At 44.8% G+C, this 15984-nt stretch overlaps 1 protein-coding gene across 7 annotated transcripts in view; it reads left to right on the forward strand.

Annotated features, from left to right (window-relative positions):
* TULP4 (TUB like protein 4) overlaps positions 1-15984 on the forward strand; it is a 237767-nt gene that overhangs the window by 197095 nt on the left and 24688 nt on the right. For 3 of the 7 annotated variants that reach the window (XM_064598283.1, XM_064598282.1, XM_064598284.1), the window contains exons 7-9: positions 834-971; positions 7165-7331; positions 15493-15750. In XM_064598283.1, coding sequence (XP_064454353.1) covers positions 834-971; positions 7165-7331; positions 15493-15750 — 563 coding nt within the window. The remainder of the gene's footprint in view (positions 1-833; positions 972-7164; positions 7332-15492; positions 15751-15984) is intronic. The other 4 variants (XM_064598286.1, XM_064598287.1, XM_064598285.1 and 1 more) reach the window with 3 other exon arrangements.

Below are 15984 nucleotides of genomic sequence, written 5' to 3' on the forward strand. Positions count from 1 at the left end.
GCCGGCCCAGCCTGGATGGCTGCCAGGGATGAACTCAGCATGGGTGTGAGGCCTCCAGGGTTCTTCTGAAAGGACCCTGATTTATCCTGGCCTTTGGGAGGGACTGACTTTTACTTTTGAAACAACATGTGGAAGAGTCCAGAACATGACCCATCACATCACAGCTTTTCCTTAGCATCCATGAGTACTCCTTGAACTTAGAAAGCAGAATTTTCTTTATACTGGCTATGCACTGCAGATGTAGCAGAATTCTTTATGAGCCACATCCAGCCTTGGCCTTTCTCCAGATTTGGGGTCTGTTATGGTAAAAACTTGACAAAGAGCTCAGTGTGGCAGCTGTGGCTCCTCGTTTCTTACAATGTTCAATGAAGGAGCATTAGCTTTGAAAAGCGACTTTTCTCTGTGCATTGGGCCAGGATTCAGAAATCGTTTCCATCCCTCTTTCCACCATCCTTACACATTATATGATGTTAAAATAATTGATGTTTACACATCGTTAGAAACATGACACATTAACACACAAGTTAATAATCTTTTCACACATATTCTCACCACCATACAACGGAGCCCAAGGGACCCCACTTGGTGCCTCCAGGGTTAGCTGTCCCCGTCTTTCTTTGATTCCAGAGTTCTCTGGTAAGCATCTCTCTGGTAACCAACCTTGTGTAGGTTCTGAGTGGTATAGAACCCGGCCGTAATTGGTAACATCCCAGCCAGGAGTCTGATCTACAGTGTCAGGCAGTTTTTCAGGCCGTCTGCAAGACTGCAGCAGTGCGCCCTGGATTGGGGTCATGTGTGCATTGCCTCCTTTTCACTCAGCACTTTTGTCCCAGCAGACGGTCCAGCAGCGTATCCCATCCCGGTGCAGAACATCAAGCCACTACTCACCGTCAGCTTCACCTCGGGGGACATCAGCTTAATGAACAACTACGATGACTTGTCTCCTACTGTCATCCGCTCAGGGCTGAAAGGTACAGAAGGCTGCACGGGACCCCAGGCCCACACATCAGCCCTGTGTGTGTTTGCCTTCCAGTGGGTGTCCTACGCCCAGTCCTTATCCGTTCCCATCCCTCTGCAGTGACCTCTTCCAGGCTTAATGGAGTCTGTTAATGAAGGCCATTTCCTTTCGCTCCTCTGCTTATCTGACAAGTCGATACCCAGGCTTATCCTGAGGAGGGACTCCTGAAGGTCTTCGTCTTTCTGTTCTTTTCCTGCTATGACAAGAGTGATCTTTCTCAGGTGTGTGGTGTTTGCCTCTGGCTGACATTATGTCTGGACAGTATCGGACCTCAGCACCTGCTGTTCCTGAGGCAGCAGACCGTTCACGGCACAGCTTCACAGAGGCCCCCGTTATCTTGAGGCTTATTAAGGAACTGAAGGTTGCGTGGTAAAGTTACCTCAGCAGCAGACTGTGGAGGTTCCACAGTTGCCAGACTGAGGCACTGATGTAAACATCAGCCACCAAGTGCTGACACTTTTCCTGACAGATGTTATGAAATCTGTTATCTCACAAGAAAATCGCTGTCCGTGGGCATTTGGTGTGTTCCCAATTTTGCAGTTTGAGAATATTCATGTTGTGACCATGATAAGTTCTTTGGAAAAACGGTTCTGTCTCTTCAGGATTAAATGGTGCAATGTAGAAATTTCTGGACTGCCCCTGGTCTCAAGTTAAAGGGACCTACTCTAATCTGAATGGGAGATCAAGGGCAAATCAGAACCTGCAGTTCAACTTGCTGCTTTCATTCGGAACTGGCCCTCAGACCAGAGAGTCCTGTCATGTGCTTCTTGTCTGAATTATTCAGGAATCACAGGGATAGGGAGACTCAAGTCCATATACTTAACTGTTGATTGCCTGGGATGCATCATACCTGCCTGCACACCCCCAAGCACTTAATAATTCTATTTTAAAACTATAGAATTTTTTTTAAAGATGTTATTTATTTGAGAGAGAGAGAGAATGAGCTGGGGGGGAGGGGCAGAGGGAGAGGCAGACCCTCCACTGAGCAGGGAGCCAGATGTGGGGCTCAGTCCCAGGACCCTGGGATCATGACCTGCGCTAAAGGCAGATGCTTAACTGACTGAGCCACCCACGCACCCCAAAACTATAGAATATTTTTAGAAGTTCTGCTCCCTTTTTTGGGTGTCCCATTTTGCTGTTGTAAGGAATTATTTAGCCTATAAGCTCCTGAGGGACATGAACTATGTAGAAGTCCCTCTTTATACCACAAATGGGCTCCTTTAGAAGCTAAGTATTTTGTGTGTGTGATGATGATAAACTTAAATTCCTTGGGCTTTTCTGTGTTCTTTTCTGAAAGTTCTGACCTTTGTGGAGCTAAAACGCAGGGATGGTCATCATAAATTCTCACATATATTTAGTAATCCAAGCTCTTCTTTTCTTCTTCAGAAATTCTATTTTCAGGGGCGCCTGGGTGGCTCAGTCAGTTAAGTGTCTGCCTTCGGCTCAGGGAATGATCTCGGGGTCCTGGGATCCAGCCCCACATTGGGCTCCTTGCTCAGCAGGGAGTCTGCTTCACCCTCTCCCTCTGCCCCTCCCCCCCACTTATGCTCTCTCTCAAATAAATAAATAAAATCATTTTAAAAAAAAAACTATTTTTAAACTTTTAACCAAGTTGATTAATTTCATCAGAACTTGCCTCTAGTCTGGAGTCCTGAACTTTGTTCCTTACTGAGTATCTGATCAGGACTGAAAATAGCATACTTACCACTCAGTTCCACTGTGTTCTTTATATAGCAAATTTTTCTAATTCTTTGCCATCTTGCTTACCTGTGGAAACTGTTTTTTTCTTTCTTGGACATATTAGTTTGTTTTCTGTCTTTCAAACTAAATTGTATTGGAGTAGTACTTCTAACACATCCCCACCAGGTGTGTGCTGGAAGGTTAGGAACACATGTAAGGTGACTTATGAAGGTAACCCAGGGTGGCCCTCCCAAATGTGCAAGTTTTTGACTTGAGTTTTATCCTAAAAATATGGTCACATTTAGCATTCTTTTCATTGCCTGACTAGAAATCTAAATCTGATATGGAAGTGTTTTCAACCTTACATGTTCATGGGCGGACATGCTTTTGCACAGACTCTTCTCAATTGTAAGAAGTTAGATGAAATTTAAGTGAGTCAGTGTCATCTGTTAGGTGCTGGATATAGGCAGTTTCTCTCTTCTGTCTTGGCTTCAGAATATTATGAGGACTTGGTCTTGTAGTATCAACACCAGTTGTTTTTTTTTTTTTAATTCATTTGCTTTTTTTGTTCACTACTTTATGGGGTATGTTAATAAATAGTGGGAAGAGGTAGCCAGAATGCTGCCAAGATGGCATGTGGCAACTTTCTCCATCCACAGGAATCTATCCTACTGTAGACAGGTCAGTTGCTTATCACATAAGGTGGACTGAAAGGGTCTCATCTTTGTTACTGTTTCAAAAGAAATATCAGAGAACTTTTCCAGTGAATTAACATGACTCATGATATTTTCTAATTTATCACCATCACTGTAATTTGTGTCATTGCAAAAGAACATAGAATGCCAAAGAGCTCATAGTCCCCATGACCAGCCTCTTCTCCAAACTATCAAACTTCATTTTCATTGCAGATTCATAGGGTGGTGGGTAATTTTGCTTTGCAGATGTTTGCTGAGGAAATTCTGCCTTGAGGAAAAGTATGCAGGGTATCCCAACTTTGGGGACTTATGTTTATCACATGGTGAACGATAAATTAGTTTACCTTATTTGGGGTTTTTACCCTTTGTTGTTACGATACTCTTCCTTGACAATGTAGGGGAGGAAAGACTTTTTCCTTTAGAAATCTTAGGTTCTCTGACTGGGGCCCTATAAGTTAGACTGACAAAAGACAGATTGATGAGAGAAAAAGTATTTAACGTGTGCATTGCATTTACCTGTGGAAGTAATTCAAAGGGGTAGAACTTGGGCTCATATAGCATGTTAACAAAAGAATAATATGTTTTTGGAGAAGTGACAAGACAAAGGGAAAGGACTTGAAGTTTCTAGGGCAGCAGATTGTGGGAAGGTAAACATATGGGCGTCTAATGGAAGATAGGGCTCCTTCCTGAAGTTTGTCATGTAGATTCTCCTGGTGCTGTCTGTGGGCTGATAAGGGTCTAGAGATGTCTCCAGTGATTAACTTCTGTCCTTCCTGATGAGAGAGTGTGGTGGGGGAGTGCGGCCTTCCCAAATTTACATCCTGCTTTTTGGCAAATAGGGAGGAGGGGGAGAGGTTTTTTTTTTGTATCTGTTGCTTCTCAATTGCCTTTAGCTCAAACTAGTTTTTATGCCAGTGTGGCGTATTTCAAAGTGGCATATTCTGCTACCCTTCAAGGAAAAACAGTTCAGTGATGAGCTCAGAAATTCTCTGATCTAACCAGTTCCTCTCTTGTAGTAAAGCAAGCTCTCAAAGGCACTGCTCATTTCACCTCACATTTGTCTTAAAAATCAAAGAATTTAAACCTCTAGGCTTTGTTTCTTTGTTTTACAGAATTTCCTCTTTTTGTCACTTCATAGAACACACTGAGAAAGTCAAGAGGTGGTTCTGATTTTGAGGTAGAGTGGTTTTGGTCAATGGTCCTGTCTACTCCTGTAGTTCAGGCTGGTAGAGGTTGTACCCATCATCCTCACTGAGTACATGCTGATGTTCGGTCCTTAGTATGTTCACCAGAAGCACTGTTATTAAAGAAAAAAATGTACGTGTCATTTTACCATCACACAGTTTCCTACTTTGTGCACGTACTCACTTTCTCCCTCTCAACACACAATCCATGTACACAAATGCAAGTACACATGTATCTAAGGATTAGTAAAAAGGCAAATCATCAACATGGACATCCAAGGGACAGAGGCCCCTGTGAATCTCAGACTTCTAGCCAGCAGCTTGAGTACTTGTGGTGTTTGGTAAGAGCACTGTTCTTTCTCCACTAATACTTGGCTGCCTCTTTTCGATCCAGCGCTAATACCACATGAGTGGCTCTTGTTAACACAAAAGCACTGAATTTTCTCATTGCTTAATACATGTAAAATTTTGACCCTCCAGGCTTTTACCAAAAAAGATCCATAAGATTGTCTGGATAAAGTAGAATAGTGGTACTATGTTAATTTTTTCTCTGTGTATGATGTTTAAGAGACCAAAACTCCACAAACACCTCAAAATCATCAAGGAAGGGGTGCCTGGCTGGTTCAGCCGGTAAAGCATGAGACTCTTAATCTCGGGGTTGTGAGTTTGAGCCCCATGTTGAGTGTAGAGATTACCTTAAAAAAAAATCACCAAGAAAAATTGGTACTTCAGGAGGATGGGCTTCTTTTGTGTCTCGGAACTCCCTACATCCCTAGAGACAGACTCTGTGCTAAGAACTTCAGGAAAAGTGAAAAAAGGATTACTAAGTAAAGCGTTAGTTCATTCTTTCTGGCTTATATTTTATTTTTAAAGATTTATTTATTTATTTGACAGAGAAAGAGAGCACAAGAAGGGGGGGTGGCAGGCAGAGGGAGAAGCAGACTCCCTGCTGAGCAGGGAGCCTGACGCTGGGCTCGATCCCAGGATCATGACCCAAACCAAAGGCAGATGCTTTAACCGACTGAGCCACCCAGGCGCCCCATCTTTCCCTGCCTTATGTTTTAAAAAAAATTTTTAAAGGTTTAAAAATTATAAAATTATTACTAAAAGATTGGGCAAAAGTATTGGGGATTATTTTCTAGTCTAACATAAGATGGGCATAGCTTACAAGAACTTTCTAGGACAGGAAAGGTTCTGTCCTGACCACGTCTAGGTTTCTGTATCCTTGCTTCCTTATCCTAGTGTAGAGTTTTTTTCACTTCGGAGTTATCTGTAACTGCCTTCACTCAGCCCTCTGCTCCCTCCGTCTCTGGCTCCTGTTGGTGGCTCACTTGATGCTCAAGCTCTCTCTTCCCAGGTCCAGAGAGCCGTCTTGTGCCAAGGACCACTGTTGGGTCTTCTGAGGAAGTCAGGGAGCACTGGTGACCTCAGAACGCACTGGTTTTTTTTTTTTAAGATTTTATTTATTTATTTGACAGGGAGAGACACAGCGAGAGAGGGAACACAAGCAGGGGGAGTGGGAGAGGGAGAAGCAGGCTTCCCGCCGAGCAGGGAGCCTGATGTGGGGCTTGATCCCAGGACCCTGGGATCCTGACCTGAGCCGAAGGCAGATGCTTAATGACTGGGCCACCCAGGTGCCCCGGAACACGCTGTTCTTTACGTCAGAATCAGCACTGCCCATGACGAAGGGAAAGCGGCGGTGGTCGTGTGTGACCTGCTGAGGCCCAGGTGCTGCTGGCTTCTAGACCTGGCTCTGACATGCATCCTGTCGTGACCAAGGACCTTCAGGCTCCAGCCAGCCTTGCTCAGAGAGGCCTCTGAGTTGTGGATTTCAACAATCTCTGGATGAGCCAGATAGGGCTCTCGGTCTTAATGGGAAAGAGCTATGCTGTAGATCTTACTAGTATGAGTAGCTTGTTTGACCAGCCAGAATAAGTAAATTGCTCACGTTGGGATTAGACAAACCATTTCATAGCCATTTCTTACAGGTATGGAATGGTTTGTAGGTGGGCGTCACATCTCTAGGGTGAAAATTTCTGAAAACACTCCCATCCACCAGAAGTGTTTATCTTCTTTTCTAAGCCCCCACAACTCCCAACGTGGAATAAAAGTCAGGGGCCTCATATGCAGATATGTCCTTTATCTGAACTTTATCTGCCCAAGAGTGCACAGAAATCAAATGAATGTAAACCTCGACTTTGCTCTTGACCTACTTTTTGCATCTGTAAACTCCTGGAGTTGTCGCTGGGCATGGGGGCACAAGCAGTAGATGGACAGTCCTAAGTCTGGTCATCTTACCTGTGCTCTCAGAGTCTTGCTGATTTCGGAGTTAGATATTTAACAGGCCGGCTTCAGCATATGTGCTTTTACCTGGTAGGGTTGTGTTTCAGGGGATCTGCAGTCCCCATCCAGGTAATAGACTCCTGTTTAAATAGAGTCTGTATCGTCGTCAGAGAAATGGGTAGCTGTTGTCTTCGTGAGAAAAAGGGGAAGAGCCACCTTATATTTGCTCAGCAGCTGTTTTCTAAACAGTGTAAGTTCAGGGAGGATCATGTCGTCGTGCTGACCGTCTTCTTTGTGATTTCAGAGGTGGTGGCCCAGTGGTGCACCCAGGGAGACCTCCTGGCTGTCGCTGGTATGGAACGGCAGACCCAGCTTGGTGACCTCCCCAACGGCCCTCTTCTGAAGAGTGCCATGGTCAAGTTCTACAATGTCCGCGGGGAGCACATCTTTACTCTGGACACGCTTGTACAAGTAAGGATGTGTGTCAGACCTTCACTGTGTTAGTATGCTCCCCAAGCTCTGTGAAATACCGAGACTTGGGTATGCTTACTGTAATTATCTTCAACAGATTTTAATCTCTCATTGACCTTAATTAAATTATGGAGTATAAACCAGAAAAAATAAGAGAGGAACAAGTTTTTGCCTTTAACCAGAATACTTTATTACATTCCCCACTCAAAAGAGTGGACAGTGAGTAAGCAGAGTGAGCTGGTGTTTATCATCAGTCCCAGGTAGAAGTTAGAAACTTACAGAAGTGTGTGCTGAATCTTCATTTATTTGCTCTGATTTTATGTTTTTTTATGCCAACAATGTACTTTTACATCTGAACCAAATTATTAAACAGTAGGTAAAAAAGTTTAAAGATATTTAGGAAAGATGCACAGGTAGCCCTTTCCTGTTTGTTTTTATTTCCCAGAGATCTTTAGACCAGTTCACTTCTGGTCTGGATCAGCTGTCATGGAGGACGAAATTCTCAGATGGGTGTAGTGGAGATGGGTCTGCCAGTGAGTTGAGGATTGACAGGGGTGATAACACATTAGAGATTTACATCCTAACGTTACTCAGCTCTAAGAGGCAGGTATACCAGATTTGGGGAAATTTGTAATTAGATATAAACATTCATTATTTAAATATATCTTTTTTTTATTTGTGAAAAAATACACATGACATAAAATTTACCATTTTAAATCATTTTTAAGTGTACATTTCAATAGCATGAACTATATTACATTATTGTTTAATCAATCTCCAGAATTTTTTCATCTTACAAAACTGAAACTGCAGCCCTGCAAAATAGTAGGTACTCAGTAAATATTTGCTTGGTATGATTGATGGGTGGACAAGTTGTCAACATATACTTTCTGTAATTCTTTCTGTTGACAGTTTGAACCTGTAGGCTCTGTGCCTTCCAGTCAGATATCATGCTGACTTTCTGTCCCTAGCCTCACTGAAAGGCAAGTAGGAGAGGATGGGAATTTGCAGCCCTTTCTGAGTTAGTAAGGCTTTTACATTTATTAGAATATTTGTGAGTTGCAGTGCTGTACCACACTGCAGGTAAATTCAGCATTGTCCACTATTCTGTCTGACTCAGGGCGCCCCTCCTGCTGGCATTCTGTTCCTTCTACAAGGAATGTCCTTCCCCGCCATGTCAGCGTGGGGAAGTCCATCCTCCTTAATGCCAGCACAGTCACATCCTTTTGTAAATCTGCCAATGATTGCAACCCCTCTTCTCTGTGAAGCATCCCCTTGGGATGTTTGATACTTCTGATAATTATTATACTTTTCTGTCTACTTGTCTTATCTTCTTGAAGTCAAAGATCACATTTTCTTCATTTCCCTGATCGTCATTGTGCCTAGAATATGGTAGAGGCTCAGTGACCTCAACCACTGCAGACGTTTTCATCAACTATAATGTGAAACTAACATAGGTCTTGAATTTTAACTGTTTGGGGCTCAGGGACAAGAAGAGAGCTTAGCTGATCTTCCTTTTGGGAAAAATATCCATCTAGCATCTCAGCATTTTAATAAATTATTCTTTTTTTCATTTGAGGATGTTTCAACCATTGAAAAAATTGCCTCATTAATATAAAGTTAAATTATGATGCTATTAAAAATCAAGTACAACATTAATTGTAGGTGGCACCATCCTAACTTTCTTCTGTAATGATTCTAAAATCACAGGTTATCTGGGGCGCCTGGGTGGCTCAGTTGGTTAAGCGACTGCCTTCGGCTCAGGTCATGATCCTGGAGTCCCCGGATCGAGTCCCACATCGGGCTCCCTGCTCGGCGGGGGGTCTGCTTCCCCCTCTGCCCTCTTCCCTCTCGTGCTCTCTGTCTCTCATTCTCTCTCTCTCAAATAAATAAATAAAATCTTTAAAAAAAAAAATCACAGGTTATCTGTGCTATGCTATTCAAGTTGTCCAAAGGAAGGGACATTTTTATAGCAGGAAGGAAGTTAGGAAATTTATTGGGCTGTTTATAGAAAGAACTAAAGGCAATTTAGATTGGATAATTTATTTCCAAGTTAATTGGATTGTAGGTTGTGTACAAAGCCGTTGCTGGGCACAAACTTGTGGCAGCCTCAGCTTTAAAATTGATTGTCCTGATTTACTCATAACAGCAATGCTAATGGCTGAAGCTCTTATAAGGAAATATACTGCAATTTGTTTTCCTTTACTTTCTACCTGTTGTAATTGAAAATTCTGTAATTTGGGCGCCTGGGTGGCTCAGATGGTTAAGCGTCTGCCTTCAGCTCAGGTCATGATCTCAGGGTCCTGGGATCGAGTTCCGCATCGGGCTCCCTGCTCCTTGGGAGCCTGCTTCTCCCTCTGCCTTTCTCTCTCGCTCTGTCTTTCATGAATTAAAAAAAGAAAGAAAATTCTGTAATTTACCTCATTAGCTGTTTCTGTGACCAGCTATATGTAATTGCATATCTGTTAATCTGACAGCGGATTTTTATTTTTTATTTTTTATTTTTTTTATTTTTATTTTTTTTAAAGATTTTATTTATTTGAGAGAGAGAATGAGAGAGAGAGAGCGGCAGAGGGAGAAGCAGACTCCCTGCTGAGCAGGGAGCCCGATGCGGGACTCGATCCCGGGACTCCAGGATCATGACCTGAGCCGAAGGCAGTCGCTTAACCAACTGAGCCACCCAGGCGCCCCTGACAGCGGATTTTTAGAGTTAGCATTACCTGGAAGTTCACAGACTTAAGTAATTTGGGTCTGGGGTTTTGATTGGTTGGTTGGTTGGTTTTGTTTTAGCTTTATGAATGTTTTTTGCATGAAAGTCATGTTGGAGTGGTCAACTTATGTAAGTTTCAGTTGTTAATATAAGATATCTGGATAAAAAATTAAGAGAGAAGGGAGAGGAAGAGGTGGTGTGGAAACAAGAAATGAAATGAGAGATTGCATTTATGGTCATTGACTCTGTACTCCAGAAGTGTCCATTAGCAAAGGTATATATTGCCCCCCTTTGTTGAGGACTCACTGTACCTATTCTTACGAAGCTGCCACAAGAGTGCTTTCTCCCCCGTTTGCTATAAATAGATGAGGTACTTCCTGAGGTTGTCTGCTTTCAGAATACAAGAATGGTATGTTCTTTTAAAACCGAGATGTGGGTGCCTGGATGCTGAGCTAGCTTTTACTACTGCACCTTAGTGGCCAAATCATTATGGCTTAACATTCAAAACTGTCCATGGCTCCAGCCAATATAGTTTGATGGTGACCACTCACCCAACTTGGTCTATTTAAAAGTGAACTGTTGTAGAAGGCTTTTTCTTTGTACACACTTGTACAAACATTAGACATTCCCTTTGTACACACTTGTACAAACATTAGACATCCTCTTCAAATATTAGACGTTTGAAGTGTATTTCCTCTAAGACAGAAATCATCCTACCTTCTTAGGGGAGCTGCAGAAGGGAGGGGCGGAGCTGCAGTGACTGTGGGAGGCCAGGAGGGCCCTCTGACACCTACAGGATCGGACGCGTCAGTGGTCCACATCCCTAGTCCTCAGCCCTGGGCCCTCATCGGCCAGAAACTGTGGGTTCAGACAGCCTCGTGGTCCCTCTCTTGGGACAGCTGGCTTTGACTCTTTTGTTGTCTGTTGTCTTTGATCTTGCTTGAGCAGCTTATCTTTAATATGGAAAGAACATCTTGTTTTTTATTCCTCTTAAATTTTTAGAGGACTCCATGCAACTCACTGCAGATATAAAAATAGCAATACGGTGAGGAAGCTGTCAGTGTTTTAAAATTTAAATAAACTCCAGCTGAGTCAGGCCGCTGCCAAAACTGCCTCGTTGGAGCAGCCCTCTCTGCTCCTCTCTGTCTGAAGTGACCCCCTCACTCTTTCTCAAGCCCCTTTTCCTGCCCTTCTTCACAACCTGACATGAGCAGGTAGTCCTCCTCGGAGGGACTAAGACACGCATCTCTCTCCTGTCCCACCTCAGAGTGTCCGCTCCATAAGGGCAGGGAGTTTATTTATTTATTTATTTATTTTTAAAGATTTTTTATTTATTTATTCACAAGAGACAGAGACAGAGACAGAGAGAAGCAGAGGGAGAAGCAGGCTCCCAAGGAGCAGGGAGCCCGATGCGGGACTCGATCCCAGGACCCTGAGATCATGACCTGAGCCGAAGGCAGACGCTTAACCATCTGAGCCACCCAGGCGCCCCAGGGAATTTATTTTATTCAGTATCAGGCCCCAACACCTAGAACGCGTCTTACCCATTGTATACAATTAACAGTTACCTGAATAACTGACTGGATGAGTGTGTGGTGTGTATTGTATAGCAGCAGGAGGTAAGGTTGGGAGGAATGTAGCTTGTCTTCATGTGCCAGAGGGGCTGAAACCAGCCATTTATTAATACAATCCATGAGCTGTAGCCGAGGAAGTCCGAGGAGCAGACTACCCTGCCACCCTCACGTGGCTCAGCATCAGACAACGAGACAGGGAGATCCTTGAGAGGACAACCTGACTGTGTTAGCCGCTCACCAAACCTCCATACGAGCAGCCTCTCTCTGCAGCTGAGCAATACCTCTCCTTGTTCCATCAAACTCACCAAAGCACTCGATTTCTACCACACTAATGCTCCCTGAAATGTAGCTCATTTTCTTGTCCTTTTGCCTTGGATTTAGACATGCAAAGTATGTGAACTTCCCTACACAAATTAAGATTTGAATGTTACCAACTTCACAGTTCTAGCCATTGGTTCTAAAAATAGTCATTTTGTGTGATTTGAGAGAGAGATTAAGTCCACAGATTTACAGCTGAGTTTTTCCCTAGCAGATAGCAGCTGTTCAAACAAAAGCATTCATCTGTGGGAGTTGTGTTAGTGTGCACCCTTATCTTGTTCCAGGTTTACTGGAATTAACCATTCGGTATGTTTCTCTTCTGTCGCGAGTCCTGGCTGGTGGGCAGTTCTTAGGACGGCGCTCTGTGGGTGAGGGCTGTGGGCAGGCAGGCCGTGGATTCGTTCTATGCTGGCACTGCGGATCCTAGGGGACGGAGGGCAGAAAGCACTGATTGGGAGGCAGCTGAATCGAGACACCCCACACCCCATGTCTGCGGGCATGTGCGCATACCTCCACTTTGAGTCTTGTTCTTTCCAAAACAATAGGACATTTGTAGGGAGGGCTTTGTGGGCTGAACTACCCATAAACAGCACAGGAAATTTGGCACCAAAAGGAAATGAGACTTTAGAAAAGTAAGATGACATATAAAAACAGTATAAAAGTATTTAGAGAGGTATAAAAGGATTTCCTGTGTGGTTTCTTATTTGTTGATTTCCAGCTCTGTTGAGTTGACATGAAGGTTCTGTAAATTTCAAGTATTCAAGTGTGGATTTGATACACTTGTGTATTGCGGTAGGATTGCATCATGAGATTCACTAACACCTCCCTCACAACACATAATTATCATTTCTTTTTTGTGGGAAAAACATTTAAGATACAGTGTCTCTTAGCAACTTTCAAATACATAGTATAGTCTTTGTACAGGCTTACAGGACTTAGAGGTATCCTGAGGTCATGGCCCCACTGCCGCCCTCCTCCACTCAATGGGAATTACAATAATCAATTTCCCCACATCAGAGAGACCTTAAAACCTTCAGGCAAGAAGATCAGCTCTCACTATCTGTAAATTCTTTATTTTTCTGTTATAGCCTTAAAATTTAGTGTAGAAAGGTACCAGTATTTATTTTGCTACTTTATCATCCTACGTGGAGTATATGCTGAAAAAATAACTTATATGAGCATGTTTTCCCCTCTTTACTGAAACAGACAATCACTGATGTGGACAAGTAAGTGCATGCTCACCCCAAACGCTGTGCTATAAATCCCTGTTGGTATTCTTGGTACTTCCCGGTAACCTTGCTCCGGATAACAGTTCCCCCTTTGAGACTCCGCAGGTATCACGTCCTCAGGCCGCTTACCTCCCGCCCTTTGCTCTGGGTTCTGGTTTTCACTCTTTCCCGCCCTATGAGTCCTCCTTGCGGAGAAGTCTGTCTTAGTGGATATCATGCGCAGAACGGGAGCACGGTCCTTCCTCACCTTCCAGACAGGCTGTCTCTTGCTGTCTTGTGCACATAACAGCACTTCTTGGCTAATTTATCCCCACTTTCGGGCCCACGTGACCTGCAGATTCTTTTCTGCCGTAGCGAATCATTCTGGTCATTGTCCATTTGCTAATGACACAGCCTGTTTCTTCTCCTGTTTGCCTCTTCTGCAGACATGTTGTCCGGTTTGTTTCGGAGTCAAATTGCCTTGACCGAATGGATTACGGGGACAATTTGGGTCTCTTACTTCGCGACTGACAGTTCAGTTTGTTTGTGGGGCATTTGGCATTCTTTAGGCCGGTGTGGTATATGGACAGGAGAGGAGGGAGCACCCGGGTAAGGAGCACAGCTGTGGGGCTGAAGGAAGTGGGCGAGAACCGTGGCTCTCCTGGGTACTCGCTGTAGCTTAGCCTCTCCAAGCGCCGGGCTCCTGGGCTTCTGGCAAGGTAGATGAAAGTAATGATACCTCCATGGCAGAACTGAAAGGACTAAATGGGCTGCTGTATGTGCTTGTGAGGCTGTGAGAGAGAGAATTTTCGTCCACCTTGAAAGTCTGTGTTAAGTGGTTTAAGTTCTTTTATACAAAGATATGAGATACATATTTATCATATGATAATTTTATGTAAGATCCTCCCAAAACATGTTTTAACTGCTACTATGAAAAGCAGAAGGCAGAAGGACAGAGGGGACAGGAGGACAAATGTATAACCTGCACTTCCGGGATTGATGATAGCAAAGGAATTTTTTGTGTATTTTGTGTGTGTTATCTGCTTTGTCTCCGGTAGTGATTACGGCTTACTCTGTGAGGTCTGCCCCACTTGTGGGATCCTCTTGTAAGGAGGCTCATCTGGAAGTATCTGGAGGCCTGCACACTTGAGTTCCAGGCTCCGTGGTCCTCCTCCAGGGGGTCGCGGCTGGGGTCCCAACCTGCACTGCCTGGACTCACAGAGATGGAAAGAGAAGATGGAGTATCTCCAGCCTTGCATTTTGTTTTGAAGTTGAAACCAGGATTAGCTGACCCTGGAGGCTATTTTAAGCAAGTGTCTTCATCTGTTCCTTTTATCTTGATGTTTGTCACTGAAGTGCTGTGAAAATTCTGCTCCTGTCACTCCTATAACAGATCTGACACCCCACTTCTGATCTTTCCAGCCCCCCAAGACCTTACTAAATTAGAGCCCCATCCAGCTGAACAGGAATGAACCGATTCTCCCGCAGCTTCCCCGTCACAGCCCTCCGCCTCCACCTCCTTTCTTGGTGGATCTTACTTAGTTGGCACCCTGGAGCCTTGGAGTTTTTTCAATATAACTAGTTTCTGACTTGCATATTTGGAATTAGCATGCCTTTAAAGCAGTGGTGGTGGTCCCAGCCCCCTGGAGCAGCCACCACAGGAACTGTGTGTCCCCCCACCACTGTCCTCTCCCCGGGGAGCTTTCTGTTTTCTTCTTCTGGCCCGTAGCCAAGGGGAACCGTGATTCAGGGACTGTGGGTTATAGCCTATGATAGGTCTCGGAAGTACCTCTGGCATCTTCCCTCTCCTTTAATCCTCACAGTTCCCATTTTACTCCTGAGAACATGCAAGACATCCCGGGGTTGTAGATGAGTCCCCAGGTCACACAGCATGTGACCCGGACCAGCATCGATTTCACTCTGAAATGCTCCTTGTCAGGACCGAAGGGAAGGGCCATCTGGTCTGCCTCCTCACCACCTCCCCAAGCCACAGGAACAACCACTGGTTTCTTGGGGATCCAGATAACCAGAGTTCAGTAAGAATGTGGGTTACTGTACCCCAGGCTAAGCGCATCTTCTGGCAGAGACATCATTATACAGAGCTAAGTTAGGTTTTACGGTACCAAATCAAATGAGATAATACACATAAAAGAACTTCACAAAACCATTCCAGTGCTTTGTGTTCTGGCCTGGGGACCTGACTATTTTCCAATGAAAATAGTGAACTTCTGTGATGTAGTATTTCATTGTCTATTATACTTTTCAAAACCAATATTCTCGGCAACTATTAGGTCACTTTATTTTGCTTGACACACCCATGCATGACCTCCTGTGCTTTACCGCAAGAGCAGAACCTGAGTGTCGCCTCCCTCACTTCCTGGCAGCGCCCCATAGTCTCCATCTGCTGGGGACACCGGGACTCGCGGCTGCTGATGGCTTCAGGACCGGCCCTGTATGTGGTGCGTGTGGAGCACCGCGTGTGCAGCCTGCAGCTGCTGTGCCGGCAGGCCGTCGCCAGCGCCCTGCGGGAGGACAAGGACGTCAGCAAGCTGGCCCTGCCCCCCCGCCTCTGCTCCTACCTCTCCACCGCCTTCATCCCCACCATCAAGGTAGAGCCTCTCCACCCTCCCCTGCTCTTCCTCAGCCCCTGCCGGCTCCCCACTTCCAGAGGGCTGGCCAGGAGTGGGGCCGAGTCCTAGCAGGCGGGCCAGAGTCGTGTGTGCTCCTCGGCGAGAGTACCCGGGTGACACTGCTTCCGAGTGCGGTCTGTCCCTGGCACCACTGTTCTGCCAGAGACTCGCCTTGTGCGAGGGGCGTAAGCGTCCTCGCGGCAAAGGCGGTCT

Source organism: Mirounga angustirostris, unplaced genomic scaffold (genome assembly GCF_029215605.1).
Source record: "Mirounga angustirostris isolate CCGP_5_RB_7025 unplaced genomic scaffold, mMirAng1.0.hap1 SCAF_8, whole genome shotgun sequence".
Taxonomy (NCBI): Eukaryota; Metazoa; Chordata; class Mammalia; order Carnivora; family Phocidae; genus Mirounga; species Mirounga angustirostris.